We start from the raw sequence: 27,331 nt of genomic DNA, 5'->3' as shown, positions 1-27,331 counted from the left end.
TAACGGTGGTTATTAAATTTTTATTTGAAAATAACTGAAAAATCAATAATGAGCATACATTTTTTTTTAACTTAAAATAATATTTTAGTGACTTTAATGAAAAAATAAATCACAAACTAACAGCCTATATTTTGTACGCAGTGTTGCCAGTAACACTTACTAATATGGCGAATTTAAATTACATAGTATTTTAATTAATTTGAGATATTAATTTAGACGACTTTCTGGAGGTACTCGTCGAAGAGGTAGAGGGCCAGGGAGAGGTCCTTGCCTTCGTTAGCTGTGATGAACTGTTTGAGGTCAGACGTGTGTCCAGCGAGGTCCCTGACGGTCTTGGCCTGGTCTTCGATGAATTCCTCTTCCAAATACTGTGCGATCTGTTTATAAACGAAATAATATATAAATATTAACTCGAAACATTTAACATTTTTGTTAACCAAGCCTGCGCTAGCTATAATAGTTTAGTAAGGTTGATTATTTGTAACAGTAAACATCGATCATATCAGAAATTGCTATCGAAATGCTTATTAATGAACAAATAGCTAATTTAATTATTAAAAATTACTCAATACAAATATTAATTTTATTGTAAATGTAATTAATCTTCGATGTAATTAGTATTATTGTGAATGTAATTAATTTTAAATATTATAAATGTAAATTTTATTAATATATGTAAGATCATTTGTTTGGAAACTATTTCATGAAATTGTATTTTTTTACTGAATATAAAATATTTTTGGTCGCTTTTTACTTTTCTGTGCTACGTGTTAATTTTAAATTGAATTTTAATCGATAAACTAACCTTATTAATATGAAAAATGTTAAACTAAGTATTATTGTTTGTAAAACGCCGTCTCAATTACTGAACCGATCACATTTAAATTTAACATAAATGACGTTTGGGGTACATTAAAGAACCCTATCTACCACACACTTGCCCCCCTCCCAATACGAAAGATACAGGGTTAGATCTACCAGAACAGATCGCAATTTCAGCTGCAACAATGACATTTGGATCTTGTCCAAGGTAAATCCCCCCAACGCTATTACAATAAATAATAAAGACTCCATTTATTGCGAGTTTTCCAAAGGTTAAAACATAAACAACTTTGACCTTGAATTGCCGCGATATCATTGGTCGAGAATTGAATTCTTGAATAATCTATGATATACATTATGGATTCGCGAAAAATTAAGATTTGTTTAAGAAGTTGTTATCGGAATTTTTTGGAAAGAAAATTTTTGTGAATATAAGTATTTAATAATATATATTAATTTTGTAGTGTATAATATAGCAAGTCGAATGTGTAAATCTAAGGATTGTTTATCTTTTCTCCTCCGGTTTGTATTGACTATATGTTACATTGCGTTACGAACCACTGGTTCATTCACCGCGCGGAACTGCTAGTATAGGAACTAATTAACGTTTGAGATACTTGAACGTTTCAGAAACTATACAAGAGTTCTTATATAACAAAATCTTATTGTCCAAAAAAACATTGTTTTATAAACGTTTTTAAAGTATTGGTTGGGGGGATCATGTTTAAAGTAACTTTTCTTTTCTGTATCCCTTACGTATGCAAAATGTTACGCTGATCAGTTAAGCGAACGTGAAGTGACAAATTGTCGTTTTGAACGTCGACGAAACTGTTATCGGAATTTTGGAAGTGAAATTAAAGCGGAAATAAGTGGTCAAGTGTAATAGTGTTGTATTATAAATAAAGATATATTAATCACAAACTCTTAGTAGTTCACGATATTGCCGAGTTATTAGAAAATCACATGAAATACGTAAATCTAAGGTTTGTTTATCTTTTTTCCTACTTCCATTGGAATGGGATATATATCTAGATGGACTGTAAAAGCAGAGAACGTATTGAAAAAAAATAGTTACCAACAGTTGAACACTGTTTACACGCACACTAGTATGTCATGGACGCTAAGACAATGAAGTTGACTCATTTGTTTTAGGCTTTTTGAAGTGCGACATTCTTCTTGAATTAAGTATAATCTGTGACCAGAAATCTAGAAGAATCTGAAGATTAACTCACCTCAGGATCGTGGGTCTTGTGGTTGTTCCTGGTGGCCTCCTGGTGGATGAAGAATGCGCGTTCAGCCATTTCCTTCTGTGTGTCTAGAGCGTGAGCGAGCGATTCCAATTCCTGCAGCTCCAGGGTGCTCTCCCTGGCTTCTGTCTCCAGAGAGCTGCGGGAACGGAAGTCCATGGTACCGCCTGGGGATGATAATATATTTAGTACATATATCTCAATGGATGGTCCAGTTGATAATTGTGATTCTTGCATTAGTTTTCTTCCAAAACGAAATATAATACATTATATCCAAGTAAACTCATTTGAAATTTAAAAGACTCATTTAAAAGACTTAAATTAAAGATGCCATCTCTCCAAGAACAGGTTAAAATACTCAGTAATTACCCCCTTCCACTATTTCAGTGATACAAAGCCTGTTTCAATGGTAACTGTTAAGATCAATAAAACACTTTTAACTTTAAATGGTTAACATTCGTTTAGTTCTACTCTATGGCAATCATTATGGACTAATTATCAAAACTATAAAAATAAAATTCAATATGGTTAGTCGAATAGAATGGAAAGATTTTAAACAAATATAAAATGATGACCTTGGATTGTTTCTATATCATTTCTCAAAATCTAAAAGTGCTTACGGGCGGGCAATTGGAGCCCCACCACCCACCGATAGATATTAGCGCTATGAGAAATATTAACCATTGATTACATCACCAATGCGCCGCCTTGGGAGCTAAGATGTTATGTCCCTCGTGCCCGTAGTTACACTGGCACAGTCACCATTCAAACCGGAACACAACCATACCAAGTACTGCTAATAGGTGATAGAATATGTTACCAGAGGAAAGTGACTAAATAGTAAACATACCCCTTTTGGTTACATGTTGGATAATCTCAACTGTCTTCGCCCACGCTTCATCGGAGAGCTTCTTGAAGAGCTTGTGGAAACCATCCCTGTTGGTCTGGTAGTTGTTGTAATACGCGGCAGACAGCAGGTATTCATAAGACCTGCGCAGGTGCAGATTGGCGTACGCCTGCAGCTCGTTAGCTACGTTTCCTTGACGACCGAAGTTTCCATACACAGCGTTACAGCTGGGCAGGGCTGTGAACATTATTGGGGTCTTATTATATGAAGCTGAGGTTATCGGTTCAAGCCCCGGGTTGGGCTTAAGGGAGTTAAGTAAAAAGTTATCGTTTTTTTGTCGATAAATTCTTAGTAGCTGCCTTATTGTATCGATTCCGTGCCTAGTGTTGACCGCTTGGAGTGCAAGATTTTTTATTTTAACAAGGGTTCAATGCCCGTGTACTACGCTTCGGCGTCTATAGCCATCTTTGTCGCACAATGTTAGATCGTGATTATGTCTGATGCGATATTTGCTAGTCTGTACAATAATAAGTAACATTATTTAATTCATTAAATGTCCAATGTTGGGCTAAGATCTCATCTCGTTTTGACTAGGAATAGATCTTAAATAACCACGCTAGTTTGCGGTTTAGTGGAAAGATATTTTACACAAATTAAGATGGAATTGAGCCCGTAATATTTAGTGAAGATCTCACTGGACTATATCGGTTTTTTTAATATTCAAAAGTATTGTGAGAGGTTTTTTTTTAAATCTGTCATTGTATATATTTTGCATATCAACAGTCTATCGTTTATCTTATCTGTGGTAAGTCACAATACACTTAGGAATGTACTAGAACAATTTCAAGAGCTGTATAGAACTATCGCAAGATAAAGGTCGACTATTCACTCTGAGATATAAAATCTACTCTGTACGATTTAAATTAATATCGCTTAAATTACTTTTGAATATATTTTAACATTAGGATTTAAAACACATATACAATTATGACCTTGAATTGACGTTATATCATTGGTCAAAATCGAAAATAATCTTTTTATAGCAACTTGTCATTGGGTATTTTGGAAGTAAAATTGAAGTGATATAAATACTTAATTTGTAAGAATTGTAACGATGTCAAATGTTAATTTGGATTTTGTCATCTTGCGGTTGAAATAGATATTACAATGAAACGGGTGCATATAATTTTAATTAGAGTAATTTTAATAGATACGTGTGAAAGAGACAAAGCATATATCGGCTTCACTTTATGTGTTTGGTTTTAAATATCTACTTATGCGAGTAGAGTTCGAGCGCCTTATTCACAAACGAATCACTGTGAGCTGGAGGCTTTAAGTTCTAGAAAATTCAAACAATGGCGTTATTCGTTTTTACGAATTTCCGGTTCGCGTCGTCAATTGTTACAATGATGTAAGGATAAGCTTAGAACGCCAAGTTTCCGACTCCGCAAAGTCAATAAATCATTCTTGGGGCAAGGTATCCGCTTCTATAATAAAATTCCGCAGACATTTTTAACTTAGCCGTTTCATAAATTCAAGTCATTTGTAAAAAATACATTGGTGAAGAAGGCATATTATTCGATACAAGATTATATTGATGATTAAAAAGCGTGGAGTTAATGCTTGTTGACTTCCAGGCAGGAGACATAACATACATATATAATTGTATTTAACTAACATGACTGTATTTTTATATGTTGAAAAAGAGTAACTAGGTACCGAGTTCCTTGCCGGTTCTTCTCGGTATAATCTACATTCCGAACCGGTGGTAGCTTTACTTTAAATAGTTTGTTTAATGACGATTCAAAAGTGCTTGTAAAAGCCTACTTGAATAAAGTATATTTTGATTTGATTAGATTTGATGATTAGATTGTCAATCCTATTTTTTATTGAGTTTTATTGATTTGAGAAACTATTCGTTTTGCTTACGGATGGTAAAGTTGTCGAGGCGTAAATCAAAAACGACTATACCTAAGTTTTTTAAGATATAAACTGTAACGTATATCGTAAAATCATCCCGCCTTAACTGTTAGTTACTCGTAACTCATAAACTATTTATTGATGTAAAATTGCGATCCGTTAAATTAACGAATATCGATTACGCGTCAAACACTAGACTTCCCGCAATAAGTTTAATTGCATTTTTCGTTACTCAATAAATAGGTAAGAACTAAACTAATATTATTAATGTGAAGGTAACCGTGTCTGTCTGTCATCAATGGTTAAAACTATGAACTTGACTTGACTTTTTTGAAAATCGCGACAGAAACCGCGGGCGATCGCTTGTATGGTATAATCCATATTTGTCAATAATAAAGTTAATCTCAATATTTAAGACATCATTGAAAATTAATTTTATGATAATTTACTTTTAAACAATTCTTTTGTCTCTTTCTACAAAGGTGATTTGATAATCATTGCTTTCATTATTTGTATATGACATTTAATTTTGAATTTATTTTTTCTCCTTTTTTTTTGAAATAAACCATTTTTGACAGTCACAAAGAAAGATGTTTTTTTAATCTGTTTCATTGTATTTTTATTTTTATTTTATAGCTGTTTCTCAAATAAATTATAAATAAATAGGAATCTATTTAAATTATAAAGATAGAATCATAACATAAACATCTATTGTATAAATAAACTTATCAGCATGAATAATTAATTCATCAATAACTTAAATGTTATTTGTTATCATAACAATAGTATCTCTTGTGTTCATTTGACAGAATCAGGCCATAAAAAAAGTTTACACTTAAATAGGTTACATAACTAATTCTGTGGCCTGGTTCTAAAAGGGCCAAAGTATAATTTCAGTATGCAATCCATATTTAGTTCTATGCCAAATCATTTTTTTTTGTGCAATATCAGCCTTAAAGTCCCACTGGTGGGCTAAGGCCTCTCCGTTTTGAAAAGGTTAATAACTAATATCTGTATTATCCAAAAATGCATATTTTATGTAGAACAAAGATGTTTGCTCATTGTTTTATTCGGATCGACCAGTAACAGTTATTGATATATGCCCTTTTGGATGTCTGTGAACGTGGTATTGTTTTGCTGTTCTATTTGCACAATCAAATTAAAAGTACTGACTCATTAGTCGAAGTTCGATTAAAATCATCTATATCTATACTAATATTATAAATGCAAAAGTGACTATCTGTCTGTCAGTTATGCTTTTACAGCTTAACCAAGAAAATAAGCTTAAACCTGAAGTATTGGCATTGTGACTTAAATTCTATGACCCCTTCTAACATGCGGACTAGAACTGTTTATTTAATATTTGAGGAGAACATAAATGACATTGCATTTTTATAGATAGCACTAAACTTCGACAACAGCAATTAAATCCAAAATAAAATTGAGGACACTGAACTGAATTGTTTGGTTTTAGCCTATTTAAATAAAAAAAAAATTATATGACAAAGTATGTGTATCCAAATTTTTGATTATTATTTTTCTTACCTAAGCTACTGGTGGCCCTGCCACATTCCATCGAGACTTCATTGTAGCAGACATCAGCTGACACCGCAGACAGAGCCAGAAGGCAAGCAATGGCATATACAGCCTTCATGTTGCTAAATAAAAAAAATTAAAATGAATTAATTGTCTATTTTATTATTTCAGACATTACAGAGAGACCAAAACTGTATGCTATTTTTCCAAACGCAAAACTCGTATTATTTTAGAAATAGATCTATTTAATAACTATTAACTAATGATAAACATTTAATTTAATAAAAATATATTACAGATTAAAAATGATTAATTAGTTAATAATATAATCGCGACATAATCTTGTCATTGAATCAACGTGATCAGCAATATTTGATAACAAATACCAATACATGTCTAAAATTATCATTATTGTTGTAAAATATGATTTATTGAGGATTTAAAGTGATTATGATAGATAGACAAATGTTAATATTATATCACAAGGCATTATAATTGATTACATGATAACGATACGAACTTTGATTTAAAAAAAAAAAACCTTAATTAATTCATGACGGGTGGGTAGACAAAGGGCAATATTAAAAAAAAAAAGACTTACCAATTATTGCGACGTTTAATATTCGATCACGAGAAAATGAAAATAGATCCGTTGAAAGTGCAGCCTTTACACTCACTGGCGCAGAAGGCGACTTCCAACAAAGAAAAACTGATAAACTTTAGCGTCGAACCCGACAAAAACAAAATATATAATGATTTATATCTCTTTTTCCGCGTAGTATAGTGATTGACAGCGACGAATACAAAGGTAGGGTATTATTTTAACTTTATCTGAAGTTGGCTTCGTAATTGGGGTTACCACTTAATAATTATAACTTTTCCAAAAATGTATGTGCTACTTACAATTTCGGTTTAAATAATCATTCAATAAGTTAAATATGAAATTGAAACGATTTTGATTTATTTGGTTGAACTTTTGCAATAAATGAATGAGTTTTAACGTGTATTATAATGAAAATTATTTCCATCAATGTTGGCATTATTTAAAGGCTGGCAATATAAATGCCCTGCCTCCCTCCAGTGACGTCACACGCTCCCTCCAATGACTGTTGAGGTTTTGTGTTACAAGAATTTTCATTATAATTTATCTTGATTCTTATTACATATATACTTTTATTTTACGACTTGATGCATTCCATAAAACCCTTAACCGTCAAAAACGATCAAAAAACGCATGCAACAGGCTCGAAAACTTGTTTGAGGTCAAAAAAATATTCCATAACATTCTTGGAACACAAAACCTCGAATTATAGGAATCTTGCATCTCCTTCACTCGTATGTCACAACTATTTCACATCCATGCACACTTGTCATCGAGATGTGCTGTTATCACTGCGTAGTTCAATATTTTCGTATATTCACCGCGATTTAAACGAATAGCCCTTGTCTTTAACTTTATTTTGTATTGATAAGTTGCCTTCTGCGCCAGTGAGTGTAAAGGCACTTTTCAATCGAGCGATACGTTCAGTCGGTAAAACATTTTCCTCGTCAAATTATCTGTGATTTTATTCTAGACAACTTTAAAAATGAAGATCTTTTTGGCAATCGTCGTGCTTTTGGCCGTCTGTTCTTCAGCATTCGGTACACAATGTAAGTATTTTTTTTTAATTTTACTTTTTTCTTTGTTCGTGTTTTGATTATAGAATACAAAGGTTACGGCCATTCGATCGTGTTTTGTCATTGAATTACGCTCTAATTGAAAAAGGAATTGAACCTTCATTACAATGTTATTCCTTTATCAATAATTTTGAATTTGGAATTCCCCATTATGAGATATTCATCCAGTATTAAACTCTTACGGCATAGAAATGATATTGGTTTTTAAAGGTTACCCACCTTTATAATAATTACTATAAAGTTTTGTATATTAGTCTTTGTTTGGAGATTCAGTATTTTGGAATAAATTAGTTGTCACAATCACAATTGAAAATTTAAGCTGTCAATTCGATATTCGTATTATGCTCCTATTATGAGTAAATATAAGAGAATATTTATGTAGTCAAAATTGATATATATAGTCATTTAACAATTGTATGTATAACAATTTTTTTTAAATATATTTAATAAAATTTTGTCTTAGAGATTTCAGGATTTGTTATCAATTGCCCAAGTCTAAAAAAAAAACAAGTGATAAAAAAAATTATATATTGGCATTAGGTGCTCAGTATTTACAAAAGCTAAACAAAATTGTACAAAGTTGAATATAGGTAATGTGGACTTATTCCAAAGTGGGATGACTAATAAGTTTGACATTAGATATAAAATTACAGACTAAAACTTAAAAATACATAATAAAACACTATGTAAGAATCTATATACATGAACATTATAGAATTCCACACGTGTAGTAAATAAAAATCGATTGTCATGATGAGATTGAGATATAAGATAAATTCTATTTTCGAAATCAACTAAAACCTAGAACATATCGGATATTTTTGTTTCTTTTTAAAGATTATGTTTGTGATTTGAGTGTTAATCTTTTGTTAGATATTAAATCACATCTAGGTCTTAGGTTAGTAACATTATAACTATACAAAACTTAGAAGCTTATTAAATTATATAGCTATCTTATCTGGTCAAAATACTATTAATATTTATTTAGTAGTTATTGCTGTTCATCTGAGTATTTATCAAATTAGGTTCAGCTAGAGTTATTTTCCCATTTATAATATTAGTACAGACTACAATTATAAACAGATGTTGATTGTTGTGATTAGAAATACAAAACAACACCCATTTCAACATTGTTTTATTGATTTTAAGAAATACTATTTAGATAAATAATTTAATCGTTGATTCTATTCCAATTTTATTAATAATAATATAATTGAATAATATGATTACAAGAGTTCAATTTCTGTCATGATTTTTTAATTTTATTGTTGAATAACAACTGTGTACATACAATACATCCTAATATTGTTAATTTTTTTTAAATTCATTATTTAATAGTTCCCACTGCTTCGTACAAAGGGAAGGGTCCAAAGATTAAATGATTTCGTAGTTAAGATGAGATGAACAAATAAATTCACTTTCGCATTTGTAATATTATTTGAACCACTTTCGTCCATTTTTATATTATTTTGATACCAATATGTCAGAAAACTGCTATCATTGTGTATCAAAACAACAATATTTCTTCACAGTTGGATATTGGAATGAATATCGGATAAACCAACAAACATATATTTTAAACAAGTGTATATATTATATAATATTAATATACATTATAAATAAATCACAATTATTTAATTAAATGTTTTACCAGAGTTGTCGATTAAAATAAATACTGGATATGGGAATTGTATGTTTTGACTGCATTCACAGAATATAAATAAATTTGTTATCATCTAAACATTGTTAAATAATGCTTAGCAAACAACTCACTCTCAACATATTATCATAATGCACCAAAACATGTATATCTGCACAAACATATTCTTAATCATATTAGTAAGCAATATTATTGCAACACATATAAGATTAAAATATTGAACTCATAATGTAAACATAGAATAAATAAATTATTATTAAGATTATTTTGTAAATATTTGCACTCTGTGGCTTTTGACTTTGACATTAAAAAGAAGAAAAAATGCCACATCATGAATCAAAACAATTGATTCATATTTTCTCTTTTTAAAATGATTGATGATGAGCCCCTGTTATAGACGCGAGTCCTACTTTGATAAAACATTCCAGCCATTACTGTAAATGTTGCATTGCATTATTTTGAGTGTAAATGTTACTGAATTAATTAAATTTTAAACAGTGGTAATTTACGAACAAAAAATAAAATGAAACCAAAAAATGTAGAACATTTAACGAATAAATGAATTAGCAAAAAAAATATATATATAAACTTCAACTCAACAGAATTTTAATCGTGTCTTTTCTCGAAGAACGCTGATTATTAGTATTAACAATCCGTGTTGATGAAATGACATAACTTAGTGACCGACAATGAAATCAATTAAAATGATTTATAAAATTATATAAACCGATAATCAACCGTATTTGATCTGATTGTTTTTAATTTAAGCACGTTATACATTGAAAAATGCCATTCGTCATTTTGTGTTTTATTTTAAGTGCTATAAGTCTCATTAAATAATTTTTTTATATGTGTTTGTCGCCCAATGCGCCACTAACTTTGCTACCTAAGATGTTCCGTCCCTTGTGCCTGTAGTTACACTGGCTCAGTCATCCTTCAAACCAGAACAACAATACTAAAAATTGCTGTAGAATTTCTGATTATTGGGGTACCTACCAAGACGGGCTAGCACAAATCTACTAAGTAAACGAAAATAAAAATAATTTGTTTTACCTACTAATAGTTCTATAACGTTTTAACTTCCAAGACTGCTTTACTCTGTACTTTCCAATGCGTTATTTTATTAATTAGTTTGAAACTAATATATATTTTTTAAATTATCCACATGAGTTATATTAAAATTTAAATGTAACTTGTATGTATGTAATGTAACGTACTCACAATTAGTGAATGTTAAATTTATTTATGTCACTTTAGAGCAATCAAATCAAAACATATTCGTTTTCGAACAGCTGTTTTCGTATTTTACTAGGCAATAATCCAGTTGCGGTTCGGTCGAAGTTAGATCGTGAACATATCATAACAGTTATAAATTAGTATAATTGCCCCCCAGTTTTTTGTTCTAATATTGTTTACATTTGTAATGTTAAACTTACGTCATTTTAGACTTTTTTATTACATGGACAAATGTACTCCGGCCATTTAGCACAAGGCCACAGAATTATTTTTTAAAAATTTATTACCAAATTGTAGGTGATATTTTAGTTTAGAATAGCTTATGCCCTGACGATTATATCTTAAAATTTAAAGTTCTTTTACGCGGCTTACAGTAGAATGAATTGGAAGAAATCGTCACGTAAAGAAAAAGCGTTATTACCCAGACGACCCTTCCGTCCTTTTCTCTCACTCTGTCTCTTTCTATTATATACGGTTTATTAACAATTATTTTTCAAACAGTTTTATTTCTTGGTGTTGAATTATTATTGAACGTTGTTGATTAATTTTATTGCGTCTGTTATTTAATACGTAATATGCGAAAGGAACATCGTTCCAATCTCTCTTATGTATTTATGAGTTCATATGCTTTTATTCAAGAATACGATACCGGTCTAAAATTATTTTTAAACAAATATGTAAATCGAACTAATATAAATTAGCATTTATTTAGTGAGTTGTTTATTCGTTGGCTTGTTATGTTTTCACGTCTTAACTACGAAAGCTATGCTAAGCTACATATATCTACTAAAAAGGAGAACAACTTTGGCTGTATATGAGATTTCATTAACAACATAAATTTAGATCGAATTTTCTCGTCTCTTTGTGTTGTGACAGTGCAAGCGCATACATTGTTATTAAATGTAAAAAAGATATTTTAATTGAATCAAGCTACAAAAAAACAACCTCGCAAACCTATCGAGCCTTTGGGCAATTCTGTTTGTATTTTACGCAATTATTTAAGACTTACTTTAATTTATTAATCGACTTAAAAAAAAAAGAAAGTTATCACTCGTTTGATCTTTTCTCTCATTTATGAACAGACTTGGATTAAATTTTTATATGTTACCGTTTAAATTTGAAGGAAACAACACTTAACATATATTGTACCTAATTTCAAAACAGTTTTTTCATAGACTAAAACTTATAAACTATTCTCATGACTAATGTAATATTAAAAAAAAATAATTAATGTGTGCGATTAATATTATTTCAAATCATTAGCGCTTCGAATCAAGATAGATTTGATGAAATGTAATTACTATTAATACTATAGATAAAAAAAATTTAAAGCGCTATTACAAGTATTGTTATGTATTCTGTTTTTTGTTCATATCTTTTTTCGTTTGAAACCGGTTCTGAATTTTTTTTTGTTTATTCCAAAAGGCTTAGGAAGGCATCACACAGCCATATCGCATACCAATACCTCTCAAGATATTTTTTTTAATTTAAATATATATATAAATCAATAATAATCATTCAGCCTTCTCAATGTTTGTTGGAAAATTTATATCATTTCTAGAAGCACGTATTATTTTATCAGTCACACTTAACATTAGATATAATAATACTGTGTCGGTTTAAATGTTAATGCAAGGGTACAGATTAGATAAACATTTCGATCTCCGTTTTACGTAGCAACTCCTGATGCTACGTCTATTTTTTATACATAGGCTTGCTACATTATTTATAATATAAATAAAAAAAGTTAATCCCAAAAAAAAATTGTATCGACATTCAACACGCTATTAAATTACATACGTACATATATACATAATTTATGTATTCTCATAACCTCGATACATATTCGTTTAAAATGTAAACAATAAATTATTTATTTTTAAAGAAATTCACGATGCGGCTAAAATGCTAAAGGTCAAGGTACAAAGACAAGATGGCGTCGTGTGACGTCACAGCGTTTAATGTTCCGTGCCAAAAGTGATAGCTTTGTTTTCTTCCTATAAATCGAAAAAAAATAACTTTCATTTCAACATTAAAACAATATTAGTCGGTAATTTTAATATTGTACTTGTGATGTATTGACACTGAAGGTATAAATCGGACAAGGGTTTTATTCCATTGTTTATGTAATGTATTTCATTGTTAAAACCTATAGAACAAAACTTTGGTATTTAAAAGACAACTAGTTGTCAGGTGTTAGGTATAATAAATTAAAATCCCTCCTTCGAGTTCAAGCATGCTTCATAACAGATTCCATCAAATTCGGTTCAGTAGTTTGGCTGTGAAATAGCAACAGACGGACAGAATATACAGACATAACATCATCATAGATATCGGTCGGTAATATACCTTTATTCCGAACGTTTACAGTTATTTGCGTGTGCATAGTTGAGTTGTTATCAAAAAATATCCCACAGTTCGGTGTGTCTTTTGACATAGGCCTCCTCTAACTGCTTCCAATGCACTCTGTCTGTTGATACTCTGATCCAAAGTCCCAAGGCTAAGCGAAAGTCGTCTTTCCATCTCAGTGCCGGACCGTAAGTTTAAGGGGCCCTGGGCTAACACTACTTAGGGGCTCACCTAAGACATATCTGAACGTAGATTTGAATTAAATGAATTGAATAGGTTTGATTAATTGCTGGACTCGCAGGGCTGCAAAATCATACGATTTAATTTAATAAGTTATGGATATACCTTTGGACTCATAAATTAATCATCGTGACAATGATATTTGTTTACAAAGTAAACGTCGTAAAAACGCGGATTTTTTTATTTTTTTTTATTAATTATTTAAATAAGGTGCGTGTGCTTACTTCGTACAGTATTTACGTGTGTTAGAAGTTATGCTTCTTTCTTTCGATATTTGTTCATTAGCAGTGATTACATTGGATCCTATCAATACTTGCCAAGTATATGAGAATGTAACTGTAACTACTCAGAAAATTTCCTTTTTATGTTCATTCTTGAAACAAAATCTAACCCGCTCAATCATAATTGAGCAGTTTAACAGAGCATATTTCTTTAAAGCGCGTTTATTATTTTATATATAAAGGATGTCTGATTAACTAATGTGTTATCATTGGTCGAAGCAGCTGACGTCACAATGGACGAACAATGAGCGTTCAATATTTCGTCTGTACAGAAACTGCTTTAGATTCGTAGATCTAATACTGAATAATAATTTCAGGTAATGTAAACCCGGTTAATATTCCGAAGCAATGGATCACTATGACCCATGGTTGTCGCAGCAGCGTCCGTCAGCAGATCCAGATGGAAGTATCGGCCTCCATCCAGTACTTGGCTATGGGCGCCCACTTCTCTAGAGATTCCGTAAGTATCTTTACACGCAAACATATGAGCTCGACACGTTAAGACGTATTAAAAAGATCTATAAAATAGTATAAAATTTTAACAACCATGCTGTTCAAATTTAAATGGTAACCAGGAATTATTCAGTATTCTTTATCAAACAAAAAAAAATAAACGATTTTTCAAATCGATTTATAAATGTTCTAAGGTAACAAAAAACAATATTGAATAGATAAACTCCTTTTTTATTGGTTAATCGAGATAAATTTGTTTTAAAACAAACTTAGTGACTTATAAAATACTATTTTTTTATAATAAATAAAAGTTATTAGCGAATTTCGAAACAATTATATATAATTTCTATTTTTGAATAATACGCTCATGATTTTAAATGTAAATCTCACTCAGGTGAACCGCCCCGGCTTCGCCAAGCTGTTCTTCGACGCCAGCTCCGAGGAAAGGGAGCACGCCATGAAACTTATTGAATATCTGCTGATGAGGGGAGAGCTGACAACCAACGTCACGTCATTGATTACTATTCGGGTGAGTTTATTTGGATAAATGTTACCAATTCCGAATGTTGCTATATTGATTACTATTCGGGTGAGTTTATTTGGATAAATGTTACCAATTCCGAATGTTGCTATATTGGAACAAAAACTTGTGCAACATTTGTAGCGGAGGCAGTTTCATGTTGCTTAGATTAGAAGTGACATTACTCGTGTTGGAGGCCCGCATAGGCGGGCCGACCGTACGGGCGGAAGAGACGGAGATGGTTTTTTAATGGGTATTCTGGTGTACCGAGGCGCACTCGGCGTCCGGAGCAGCGGCGAGTTCCACATACCAAAGTCAAAGTCAAAAATCTTTATTCAATATGGAAGTGTTACACTTGCTTATTGACAGTCAAAAATCTACCACCGGTTCTTAAGTTAGACCTCAGACCTTAGAAGAACCGGCGAAAGAAACTCAGGGGATATATATATTTTTTAAATTTCATTTTCACAAGTATAGTAGTATATACATACATACATACATACATACATTTCATATTTTCATGTATACCCCCCACCTCACGTGGGGGAAACGCGTAAAGCGTTTTTCCATCGAGATTTAAAAAAAAGGAGTGATATTACTCCCCTGAGTCCTGACCAATTTCGTCTATGACATCCAATCTCAAGGGAGACGAACCAACTACGCAAGACATTTTGGTGCACGAGTGCGCGCGCGAACGCAGACGCTCTGATACTTTACTCTGATGATCTGATGCGACGGCAATTCCAACCCAAAAAGTTGAATCACAACACCAACGGCTTTATGTACTTTTCGAGGTGGAAGGGAGAGTACACAGATGCAACTTCCAGATTTCATGATGTAACTGAGAATTTTTCGACAGAAAACCCCAAAAACTTTTTAAACTCATAAGCCGATGGTTCTGCGCCTGAACTCTCCGTTGATATCGGGTACTGTGACCGAAATCGGAACCACTGAATCATGGTCCTTTCATTTTTTAAACTGTTCGTTGGAACATTTCTGCACAATATAATTATTCCGTTCCGTTATCATACAGTAGTTCAAGAATTTCAGAATACAATCCAATTGGTTTTCACATTGGATCACAAGATTTTGAAGTAATAACTTCTTATGGGATGGTAAACCGCTTCGTTTATTATTTATTTATTTATTTAATATGGAACTCCAACACAGGTACATATGTAATACAAAAAATACAAGTTTAGACAATAAAATATTAAATGTACCTCCAATTATAGGAGAACACAACATGCACTTATAAAGTATTGAACTCTAAAACAAAACTTAAGAAATAAAAATAAAAGAAAAAAAAAAAAACTAAAACTAATAATTACAAAACACGCCAACGTTACGACGCCATTCTGTATCACATAATCATATTAATATACAGTGGACTCCCGGTAATCCGGCGCCTGGCTAATCCGGCACCCCTGTATACCGACACGTCTATTTTTATTGAATATTTCTTTGACAATATGTATGTAACAGGGTACGGGTTACAACCTGGGCGCCACCGCTATTGTGCTCGACGCGTTTTTTGTTTTGACTCTGATCGCTTAGTTTGAATTTGACTACATTTGATAGATATCACTTCTTTATACTTTAGAGTATAAAATATGGAATCTTATCATTGGATTTGTAATTTGTCGGATTACAATAGACTCGTTTGTAAAAAAATCCTTACTATAGGGGTTCTAACTCTTAGACAGTAGGGTAATCTATAATCCGACAAATTCGATAGTCCGAGACTGCCCTGCAAAACGTTTGTCGGATTATCGGAGGTCCACTGTACACGTATAACATTATCATATTATTAATATGTATAAAATGTAACAACCTAAGCTTCTTTTCAAGTTAAACAGTTTCAACATATAACTTAGATCAGTTTAAGTAACTTCTGTTGGTCGTAGCGAGATGCACACGTATTCATTAATAAAACTATCACATTGATTTTGATGTTAGAAGATATTCTAATAATTACCATCTCCAGCCCCCAGAACGCAAACACTGGGCATCAGGTGTGGATGCTTTGGAAGATGCCCTGAAAATGGAAACTGAAGTCACAAAGGCCATTAAAAACGTTATCATCAAGTGTGAGAGCGACAGAGACGGCCAGGGTCACGAGAACAATGATTATCATGTAAGTATATACTCTATTCCAACCAGAACAGGAAAAAAGTACAATAAACAACATTTGACAGAAAATTGACGCGATATCATTGGTCGAGAGTTTGAAAACTCTATGATATTCACTATGGATTTGAAAAATGGCGTTCAGAACGTCGTCGAAACGGTTATCGGAATTTTGGAAGTGAAATTAAAGTGGAAATAAGTAGTTAAGTGTAATAGTGTTGTATTATGAATAAAGATATGTTAATCATAAACTCTTAGTAGGGCACGATATAGCTGAGTTATTAGCAGATCGCATGAAATCCGTAAATAAAAGTTTAGTATTAATTTCTACATCGTTTAGCTCAAGCACCGAGATTGAATATTTTTTCTCTATATTTTAACATTTTTCTTGGGATTATGGATTTCATGGCCAGACGTCTTTTAAGGTTGTAGTCCTCATCTCCTTGGTGGTCGCCATTTGTGCCTCTTCACTAGTATTCCCAAACCATCTTAGCAGCGCGGTTTATATATCATTTAGAGGGAAACTATTAAAACAAAGACATTTTCCGATCCATAAACGAATCTAAAATAAATAAAAGTATAATAATCACAACGTCGACCCGTATAACCTTGAGAGACACCTTTAAGAGACATGAAAACGAGTTCAAATCTTATTTTGTTAAGGAAAATATGGGAGGGAATCTGCACAGTGGCGGATCCTGAATTATCATTTCAAAGGTAGATTGACCAGCTAGGCGGATGTAGCCTTGTGGTGGCTTGGGTTCTTGAACTCCCCTAAATCGTCATATGTCGATATTTTGCAAGAGTATCCAACCCGCTTTAGAGCGTAGCGGAATAACAATGAACAGTTATTTTATTGAATGATGACCTTACCTTGAAATTGAGGAAGTCTCTGAGCTGTAAATTCATTAAAATATGTATGAATGCTTTAATTGTTACACTTTTTTTACAGCTTGTGGATTACTTGACTGGTGACTTCCTGGAAGAACAATACAAGGGTCAACGTGATCTCGCCGGCAAGGCCTCCACTCTCAAGAAGATGATGGAGCGTCACTCATCGCTCGGCGAGTTCATCTTCGACAAGAAACTCCTTGGAATGGACATCTAAGTCAAGAATCCAAGTCAATTATTGTAGACCTTTTTTTTTTAAATTGTCAAATTTTCTTTAAGCTGTATTATTAATAAAGTGTATATTTAAACTTTTTGGTAGTAACATGTTAATTTAAATTTAATAGCAATGTCAAAATCATAATTACAAATAAAAAATAAAATATTCGATTATCGTACAAAATCTTATTATTCATAGTCTTGCCGTGTGTGTTATAGTTAAGTCATTTACATACTACACATTGGGCCAACCAAACCAATAAATATATAGATACTAACTATTATGGAACAGTAAAAGTATTTAACACATTCTATTACGATATTTTTATTTGTCAGCTGTCAATGTCTCAATTGGCGCGAAATGTTTTTTTTTTTTGTTTATGCTCAAGGTATGATGCTCGTTCTGAATATTTTTTCGTAAAAATAAAGTTTAATCGTTTAGTGAATGTTGTTTTATTACCGCGTTCATACTAGAAAGAAAATAGATACAAAGAAAACTAAGTACTTAAAGGCATTCACCTTAACAGAAATTTCTTCCAGCATACTCAAGAAGAATTCAGTTTCAGGCTTTTTTTATTAAATAAATTAAAAATTAAGCAATTATTAACTATTACTCAAATACAAAACTTATTATCCAAGTAATTCAGAGCAAATTAAAATCGAATTAAAAAATATTTAAAATAAAACTAATATCGAGTAACTTTATTTACTTTTACAATTTGTGAGACGACTAAAACGTCATAATATCCTTAGAGCTAGAAGACCTGCAGTAGCTCTGAGCAACAGATGAATGGCGCCTCCAATGGGAAGCTGCTCTATGACAGCATCACCGAACAGATTGCTCATAGCTTTAGGGCTGATCGCAAACAAAAGCGGAAAAAAAAATTTTGGCAAATCAAGTAGGTTTTATAACAGATAAAAAAAAGAACCATTGCTGTATTTGTAAAATCATTTACTCTTTTATTGCACATAATTTACATTTTATAACATTAATTCTTATTCATAATAACAAATAAAAAATAATGTAAAGTTTAACGTTAAATGGACTTTATATTAAATTGTCGTTGTTGTATAGTAATAAATTTGTGAAAATTGTTCAAATCCTACTAATCAGATATCACAAATTGTGCGTAATAAAATAATTATTGCATATATTTTAGCCTGTACGTTTAAAAAAAAAAACATTTTACAACCTAAAAAAAAATATAATTTTTTAGTTTTGTAATAACAGATTTCGTTTATTTTATTTCGATAGACAGACAAGTGCGGTACCGAAAAAAAAATAGAATCATAAGCAGGGTTCACATCAGCTAAATAGGCAATTAATTTACTAAAAAACTGTCAATGAATAATGAATAAGAACCTTGGTTTTTTTTTTGTAGGACTTGCTTTTCTTTTCCTGATACCTTCCGTGATACCTTATTAATAACGCACTCGGTGGTTATGCTTTGTAAACGTCAATAGTATAGGTTAATATTTCTTACAGCGCCAATGTCTGTGAGTGGTGGTGACCACTTATTAGCAGGTGGCCAATTTGATATTTCTATGTTTTATATAAAATAGGACTAGGAATACTGGCTCATTCACCCTTAAAACCGGAACGAAGCAATAAAAACGATATCTATATAGTATTGCTGTTTGGTGGTAGAATATCTGACGTGTAGGTGGTACCTACCCTAGAGCAATTCCACCAACTATAAACACTTTCATACTGATGTAAACCTTGCTTAGATTATTTAAGTAACATTGTATAGAAATAAAATATCTAATAATCAGGCCCTATTTTAAAATATATAGAGAAAACCAAATATATAATCTATATACATAAAAATTTATATTAGACGTTTTAAATAAATAATATAAAATCGCCAGATAATTTTTGCTAATCATTGATGTTTGTTTGCTTCAAAAACGTTTCATGAGGAGACATTACACAACGACCTTGAAATATTCCTATCATCAAAGAAGTTTAACTTCAAAAAAAAAACAATCGTACCAACTGTTAAAAGTTAATAATTAATTTTTAACAGTAAGTAAACGAATAATAATCTGTGTCCTGGTGCTAACAGGGCTTAATAAGCTTGATGTTGGTTTTTCAAAATCACATATGCCTTTTTTTGAAAAAATGTTATATTCATAAACTCATACTTGAAGTTCTTACTGTTAATACTGTTATATATTATTTTTTATTGGACTCATAAATTAAATAAATAAAGTTTTAACGTTTTAGCACAAACATTTTTTTTTTTTATGTTTTAGCTCATTTCAAAATGCGGTGCAGATTCAACTCCTTTTAGCAACAGACCACAGATGCCATTCCGTACATTAATACAATTTCGTTAAACTACAAGCTTGGCTTTTCAATATTTTAACATTTATATCGAATGTAAGGGTTGCGGTACTCGTTCATCAACATCCGGTTTCCTTTCATGGACCTTCAAGTGGCCCTTTAGGGTGCACTTTTGCGTGAACGCCCTCCCGCACACCGGACAGATGAACCTTTTATCATTATTATGTATACGCATGTGTTCCCTTAAGGTCTTCTTCCTCTGGTAAGATTTGTGGCAAATGTTACACGAATGAATTCGTTCCCCGTCGTGTTTTATCATGTGCATTTTCAGAGAGTTTCTCGTGTAGAAGGCGAGGTCGCATTTCGTGCACTTGTGATTCCTCTCGTTCAAATGATCCCTTCGCACGTGACTGGAGAGATGCCCCGGAGTTATGTAACTTTGGGTACACGCCTTGCATTTGTACCTCTTCAACTCCTCATTGTGGACTTCGGCTAGATGCTTCTGTCTCGCGTAGAACGAGGACAGGGATATGTTGCATCTCTTGCACGCGTACCGTATCCCTGACTTGTGCTCTTTTGACACGTGATTCTCTCTTTTGGTCACTCTGTCGAAAACTGCGTCGCAATATCTACACGGAAAATCGCCTATTTCGTGAGTTCGCATGTGACCTCGTAAACGAGCTTTCGAAGCGAAAGCTTTGCCGCAGCTGTCGCAAATGTGATTCGGATAGTGTACATTCATATGCGTGTTTAAGCTGACGAAGTTTAGGAATGTTTTCTGACAAATTGGACAATCCAATTGGTCCTTTTCCAATTTAAATGGCAGATTGTTCCAACCTCTGCCGGATTTGACGGACACGCATGCGTTTATATGCTGTTTCAAGGCCTCGTAGTCGGTTATCTCGCTCCGACATATCTTGCATCTAAATTTACCGGACGATTTGTAGAACTTCTGTAACGTCGACGATATCATCTTCTTAAAAGCTACGTGGATGTTCGTTACATTGTGTTGCATAATGTGGACCTTAATATCGTCGAGAACTGTTGACTTTTCTGGACATATAGCGCAGGAGTACGATTGATTTTTTCCCATTTTGAACGGAAATAAACCGACCTCTAACATTTTCTCTGTTTCCTTTAAATCCGCCTGCTTCTTGACGGAGTACGATACTTTCTTCTTGCCGGTTGGCAGAGTTCTTTTTCTCGTCCGTCTCGGCCTATAGTCGTCTGGTTCTTTCTTAATCATCAAGTCGCTCAAACTTGCTGGATAATACTCTGGATAAATTATATCATAATATTAAAAAACATTACAATTCTTAGATCGGACAAATTGAAGTAAAACGAATGCCAAGTCTTGCTAGACCTAAATAGATAAATAAATATTAAGTCACTTAAACTCCTACAGCTGGACAAAAGCCCACCGTTGATAACTAGTCTTTGTTATTCTACACTCTTTTGCTTGAAGATCTACAAATATCAGAATTATTTTTGGTCTAGTAAGTATGACCACATTGACCGAGTTCATAGGTCATATTTCTTCTTAACAGGAGACAAAATATTTGTCCAGCAATGGGATATAAAGGGAATAAGTACTATATGACATTACACACCTGTGTCATCGTCGACATCAGTATCATCTTCTTGCTTAACGCTCTGAAATATTAGTCTGTCGTCGTCTATAACAATAAAACAAACATCGTCAGTGGAGAGGATAAACAGCTTAAGCGCCGTGTACCATACATTGAGAAATGAAGTTTAAAGGTAACTTATGTTAAATGTAATTTTTCAAAAGCACAATTTTGATACATTAGCCTCTCTTCCTTATATAGACTACTAGTTGTCGCCTGCGAGTGAGGCCTAACTCGCGTTTAACGGGTTCGTCTTCGGTGTGTCTTAAAAAATGTAACCTCATCACCTCCTTCACCTTTCATATCGAAGCACAGGCACAATGTTACTGTGCTTTGATACAGCAGACGGATGCTGCACATCCCGTAGCGTTCAGCCACTTAATATCAAATTTGTTGATAAAAAACCTGATTTTAAAATTAGAATTACAATATTTATTTTTGCCAATATCTCAGGAACGGAGCATTTTAGGTTAGCGGTCAGACCGAGACCTACCAAATAGAATTAGAGAGTCGGACTTTTGGTAACCAATTTTAAAAATAGTCAAGCAAGTTACCCTATGATACGAACGGTAGATGAATTGGCTGAGTGTCATTCAGGCCGCTGGTTGAACAGAACCGTTTAGTAAAGTAGCTAGGCGTAGACATATACCTAATATATATCCTTTGACTTCGATAATGTATCTTTCAAATACGTTCTGTGGTCCCGGAGTTTAGTCTCCGTAAGGCCACAAACACACAAAATCCGATATCACTAGCTTACTGATTCTAAAATCAACAACCGATAATCATTAAATTTTGCAAAAACTTAATCAGGGGAATATAAAAGAGTTTAACATATCAACATACCCCCCCCCCAACTAGTATCGAATAGTACCTACCAGAGTCATCACATTCGAAGGTATCCTTGGACCATCCGATCACAGCTGCGAGATCATCATTCACGTTTTTCAGAGCTTCTTGTAATATTTCTAGAAAAAGAAAATGATCATAATTTATATCGTTCCTCTTGAGTCGATCTGATTTTTTTTGTATGAAAACCGCATTCAAATTGATTGCTTAGCTTAAAAGATCCAAGCTTGCAGACGGCGGGAAGCGACTTTGTTCTATGCTATGTAGACACTTTTCTTGTCACGTCAATAGCCTCCTCGTTAATATACACAAGAGGTGATTATTTTCAAGTCTATGCTCATTTAAACGATACAATATAGTCTATTCCAACCACGAGAGGACAAAAGCCAAATAAACAACATTTGACAGCGAATTGACGCGATACCATTGGTCGAGAACTTGGATAACTATGTTCATTAACTATATTCATTATGGATTTTCGAATAACTGGCGTTATGAACGTCGACGAAACTGTTATCGGAACTTTGGAAGTAAAAAAATGTATCAATCCAGAACTGTTAGTAGTTTACAATATAGCTGAGTTATTAGCAAATGCACGGAATACGAATATCTAAGGTTTGTTTATCTTTATTCCTTCTTCGATTGGAATAGACTAAAGGAGTGTACAGAAAATGTATCCAAATATATAAAATGGAATGAATTTTAAACCGATGATTGCGGCTTCAAACCCCTAAATTTTCGTGGTCTTAATTTGTGTTTATAATTCATCACGAAGGAAACCATCGTGAGGAAATGGAGCAGTATGGTGAAATTATAATCTTTCCAACCGTTTATTTTTATTTTGACAGTTCAAGAAATTCGAAATAAGTGGCGCCCTCACACGTTACCGATTCGATTTGAAATAATAATCGATTTTATTTAAGAAGAACTTTCAATCGATTTAATAAAATATTTTTAGTTAAATATTAATTATTAGTTTTTAAAGCTATTATTATATTATATAGCTCCAAGGTTGAGGAGCTTTTTGCCCAGCAGTGTGACTTTTAAGGGGGTTTATTTTTCTACTCAGTAAAGTAAAATTGAATTAGAGAGAAAAAGTTAGAAAACAGCCTTTATAAGGCCATTGAAAATAACCATTCATATTCCGTACAAATATATAAACGTATATTAAGATACTCTCTAGCTACAGAAGCGCCATTCTATAAATTTCTGGAATTTTCATTTTTTTTTATTTTTCGAAAAATTGCCGGAAATTAATGAGCATACAGCTTTACAAAAAAAAGAAATGTCACAGATTTAAATACAGATTAAATAATTTCAAAATTAATAAATAATTACATCTTAGTAATATTTTAGTTTTTTAATTCCAAATTGGATTTATATCTGACTAATTGGGTAGTCTGATGAGAATACCATTTGTTCAAACAATACCTACCATCTTTGTGTGTTGGAAGTTCAACCTTAACACATTCATGTGCTTGACTGGCTTCTGTAATAAAAAAAAATACAGATTTGCAACAAATATATAAACAAAATCTAGTAAAGAATAAGCTTAAACAATTTATGTCTAGATAGAGTGTCTACAAAATAACTAAAATAAATGAGCCTACTTTATTATCTTGGTGTGCGTGACCTCGTTTGACACCCGCCAAATGTCATACTACTTTACTAGTGTGTGTGTACTTAGTGGCTAACTGTTAGTCACTATTTTTTTCTGCATTGACAGTCAATGAACAGAAATGTTAACCGAAGCTTGCAACTTCCAGCCTAGGTAACCCACTGAGTTTTTATTTGGTAAGACTTTGTCCATGCCTGTCTGGGCACCCATTTCTCATATATTCTACCACCAAACGGCAATACTTAATATTTTAGCGTTGAGTTTGAAGGGTGAGCGAGGTTAGTGATGTTAGAAATATTAAAAACAAATATGCTATGGGTGGGCTCAATAAGTGGTGACCATTTACCATCAGATGGTACATTTCATTGTCCAATCACCTACATATTTAATACAAAGATTTTTTTTTTATAGTTTATTCCGTACATGTCTGTTAAAAAAAGTTGTGTTTGCATGCTTATGTTGGTTGAAATTTTGCTAAATGTGTTTTGTTACATCAGGAAGAAGATCAGAATTCTTTGCTTAAGGGTATGCCTTTATACAGCAATCGTAAATCACAACTACTTTAATTTTTAGTAAGTGCTGCTTTAGTCTCTACAAAAATGTTTGCTGGGTGGTGATACAAATCAGGCACATATTTGTAATAAGTATTGCATATAATTTGATATATTTTACTCACTTTTTAATTTAATAGTAGCTTCCAACGTCTTTAATGATGTTTCAACTTGGTCCTTAAACTTCAAAGATAGTTCAAGTTGTTTAATACAACCGTCACATATAAGACGTTTTGTATCATCCAAGTCTAATTCTGTCATCTGAAATTTAGTTTATCAAATTATTTAGAAAGATCTGTAAATTTAAACCCCAGCACAATTAAATGGATTGGTTCCATTTTTAAAAGTGTATTTAAGTAAACCTAAATCATAATCAAACATGATAATATTTTTTTATTAGTTCTATTTATTAATACAAACAGAATATTTTCATAGAAAAAATATAGGACAATATGCATCACACTGCACTAAACTAGAGACTAGAGTGGAGTGTGATACACTATTACAAGCATTTACATTCAAATAAATAAGTTTGTTATTTTATCTGTATAAAAAAAAATCTTTAGGGAAATGAGAGCAAACTTCCACGAGTTTGCTCTCATTTCCCTAAAGATTTTTTTTAGTTGTTTTTTAGTTAATGTTATACATACATAATTAATACAAAAATTGTAACACCTCAGTTGCTCTGTCTGAAGTTATTTTTTTTGTCATATTTTTTTACTGGGTCTAGGTACAATTTCAGAAGCCAGTATATAATTACTAATTTTTGGCAACTTGTAAATTAATATGTAACTTTGTTGCTGCTTAAAATTACTAATAACAAATATTTTTTAAATTTCTGAACATGAAAAGAAACATTAAAATTGTGTTTTCAAATATTAAAAAAAAAAATGCTTAGTATCACTATTAATAAGCAAAGGCTATTTATATAACGCTGTTATTATTAATTTATAAGAGTGCTAATTTTTTATTTAGAAAGAAGCAGAAGATAAACATAGGTACTATCGTTTTTTTTGTTTTTTTTTTAACTTTTTATTACAAGAATAGAAATATCAAGACATAGGTAAATATTATAAGTCCACTCACATCAATTGAAAAACATTTGAATAGCATGTCCGTGTAGGAATCCCTTTTATTTTCACTATTTTGTTTAATAAGCATACTCTTGACGACACCTTCGCTTAAGCATAAATTACAAGTACCGAGTATCGGCAAAGTTTCAACCATAATCCCGGCGTCCATATTTAAAATATTCATTAATTATTTTTATATTTAATATTCAATAATATAATTGCAAAGTTACATTTAACAAGCAATACAAAACATTCCTATACCATTTTGACAATTATTATTGACATGTGACATTAACATTATACGACAAATACGTTTTGTTTATACTTTATATTAAAAACAAAACAAATATTATAAAGTATTTTATTAATAGAAATAATGATACATCTTATATAATCAAAACGTTTTCAATTATTTTGATTGATTTAATATCAGAATGATATATTTTTTTTATGTTATAGTTGGCAAACGAGCAGGACGCTCATCTGATAGAAAGTGACTAGCACCGCCCATGGACATCTGCAATACCGGGGTCTTGCAGGTGCGTTGCCGGCCTTTAAGGAAAGAGTACACTCTTTTCTTGAAGGTTCTCAAGTCATATCGGTTCGGAAAAACCGCCGGCGAAAGCTAGTTCCACAGAGTGGTTGTGCTAGGCAGAAAATGTCTTAAAAATCGCGCTGTTGTGGATTTTCGGACATCTAGGTAGTGCGGGTGAAACTTATAATTTTGACGAGATGTCCGAAGGTGAAATTCAACAGCCGGGACTAATCCAAACATTTCCTCGGAACTTTCCTCGTGAAAAATTCGGTAGAAGATGCAGAGTGATCCAACATCTCTACGCAAATCCAAAGGATCAAGCAGATCGGAAAGGGCTTGATCGTCGATAATTCGAGGTGCTCTACGTTGGATACGGCCAAATGGAAGGAACTGGAGAGCACCCGCCCAGAGGTGAGAACAGTACTCCATGTCAGGCCGAATTTGCGTCTTGTATAGTCTTAGGCGATGGGCCGACGTGAAATACTATCTTGCCTTGCTGAGCACACCGAGCTTTTTGATGCCAATTTGCCTTTGCCTTCCAATTCACCGCAAAACTGAACGAGGCTCGAAATATCAACGCCAAGTATACGATACGATACTAGCTGTTGCGGCTATCGGAATGTTATCAAATCGTGGAGTTATGGCGAATGGTGTATTTTTAGCGGTTAACGCGCAAACTTGCGTCTTTATGGGGTTGAAATGGACTAGGTTTAGCCGGGCCCAATTCGAGACTTTGTTGTTTGTTAAGATAGCACCATTCGA

At 32.5% G+C, this 27,331-nt stretch overlaps 3 protein-coding genes across 3 annotated transcripts; 1 reads left to right on the top strand and 2 right to left on the bottom strand.

Moving 5' to 3' along the window:
* Positions 1-7,250, bottom strand: LOC113395912 (ferritin light chain). The gene is made up of 5 exons (XM_026633645.2): positions 6,974-7,250; positions 6,382-6,494; positions 2,920-3,153; positions 2,055-2,236; positions 1-377 (listed from the first exon to the last, which is right to left on the bottom strand). Exons 2-5 carry the CDS (start codon positions 6,488-6,490, stop codon positions 213-215), a joined length of 690 nt encoding a protein of 229 aa, XP_026489430.2. The 5' UTR covers positions 6,491-6,494; positions 6,974-7,250; the 3' UTR covers positions 1-212.
* A 463-nt stretch (positions 7,251-7,713) lies between these two features.
* Positions 7,714-18,466, top strand: LOC113395914 (ferritin heavy chain). The gene is made up of 5 exons (XM_026633646.2): positions 7,714-8,022; positions 14,133-14,275; positions 14,663-14,797; positions 16,776-16,925; positions 17,871-18,466. The coding sequence occupies exons 1-5, from the start codon at positions 7,959-7,961 to the stop codon at positions 18,024-18,026; spliced, it is 648 nt and encodes a 215-aa protein (XP_026489431.1). The 5' UTR covers positions 7,714-7,958; the 3' UTR covers positions 18,027-18,466.
* A 1,786-nt stretch (positions 18,467-20,252) lies between these two features.
* Positions 20,253-26,296, bottom strand: LOC113395906 (gastrula zinc finger protein XlCGF57.1-like). The gene is made up of 6 exons (XM_026633639.2): positions 26,048-26,296; positions 25,087-25,222; positions 24,228-24,281; positions 22,822-22,911; positions 21,926-21,991; positions 20,253-21,590 (listed from the first exon to the last, which is right to left on the bottom strand). Exons 1-6 carry the CDS (start codon positions 26,216-26,218, stop codon positions 20,401-20,403), a joined length of 1,707 nt encoding a protein of 568 aa, XP_026489424.1. The 5' UTR covers positions 26,219-26,296; the 3' UTR covers positions 20,253-20,400.
* Positions 26,297-27,331: the final 1,035 nt, after the last annotated feature.

Source organism: Vanessa tameamea, chromosome 29 (assembly GCF_037043105.1).
Source record: "Vanessa tameamea isolate UH-Manoa-2023 chromosome 29, ilVanTame1 primary haplotype, whole genome shotgun sequence".
In the NCBI taxonomy this organism is placed as follows: domain Eukaryota; kingdom Metazoa; phylum Arthropoda; class Insecta; order Lepidoptera; family Nymphalidae; genus Vanessa; species Vanessa tameamea.
Note: the sequence above shows the minus strand (reverse complement) of the source record. Positions and strands in the feature narration are given on the sequence as shown.

What these genes read in the sequence shown, in the direction of transcription:
- LOC113395906 (XM_026633639.2), bottom strand. Translation starts at nt 26,218, where the DNA reads ATGAATATTTTAAATATGGACGCCGGGATTATGGTTGAAACTTTGCCG. An exon ending in TCAAATGTTTTTCAATTGAT is followed by an intron (nt 25,223 to 26,047) that starts GTGAGTGGACTT and finishes ACTAAATTTCAG; the next exon opens with ATGACAGAATTAGACTTGGA. An exon ending in AGCTACTATTAAATTAAAAA is followed by an intron (nt 24,282 to 25,086) that starts GTGAGTAAAATA and finishes TTTTTATTACAG; the next exon opens with AAGCCAGTCAAGCACATGAA.
- LOC113395912 (XM_026633645.2), bottom strand. Translation starts at nt 6,490, where the DNA reads ATGAAGGCTGTATATGCCATTGCTTGCCTTCTGGCTCTGTCTGCGGTG. An exon ending in CAGGGCCACCAGTAGCTTAG is followed by an intron (nt 3,154 to 6,381) that starts GTAAGAAAAATA and finishes TAATGTTCACAG; the next exon opens with CCCTGCCCAGCTGTAACGCT. An exon ending in CCAACATGTAACCAAAAGGG is followed by an intron (nt 2,237 to 2,919) that starts GTATGTTTACTA and finishes TATCATCCCCAG; the next exon opens with GCGGTACCATGGACTTCCGT.
- LOC113395914 (XM_026633646.2), top strand. Translation starts at nt 7,959, where the DNA reads ATGAAGATCTTTTTGGCAATCGTCGTGCTTTTGGCCGTCTGTTCTTCA. An exon ending in TTCAGCATTCGGTACACAAT is followed by an intron (nt 8,023 to 14,132) that starts GTAAGTATTTTT and finishes TAATAATTTCAG; the next exon opens with GTAATGTAAACCCGGTTAAT. An exon ending in CCCACTTCTCTAGAGATTCC is followed by an intron (nt 14,276 to 14,662) that starts GTAAGTATCTTT and finishes AATCTCACTCAG; the next exon opens with GTGAACCGCCCCGGCTTCGC.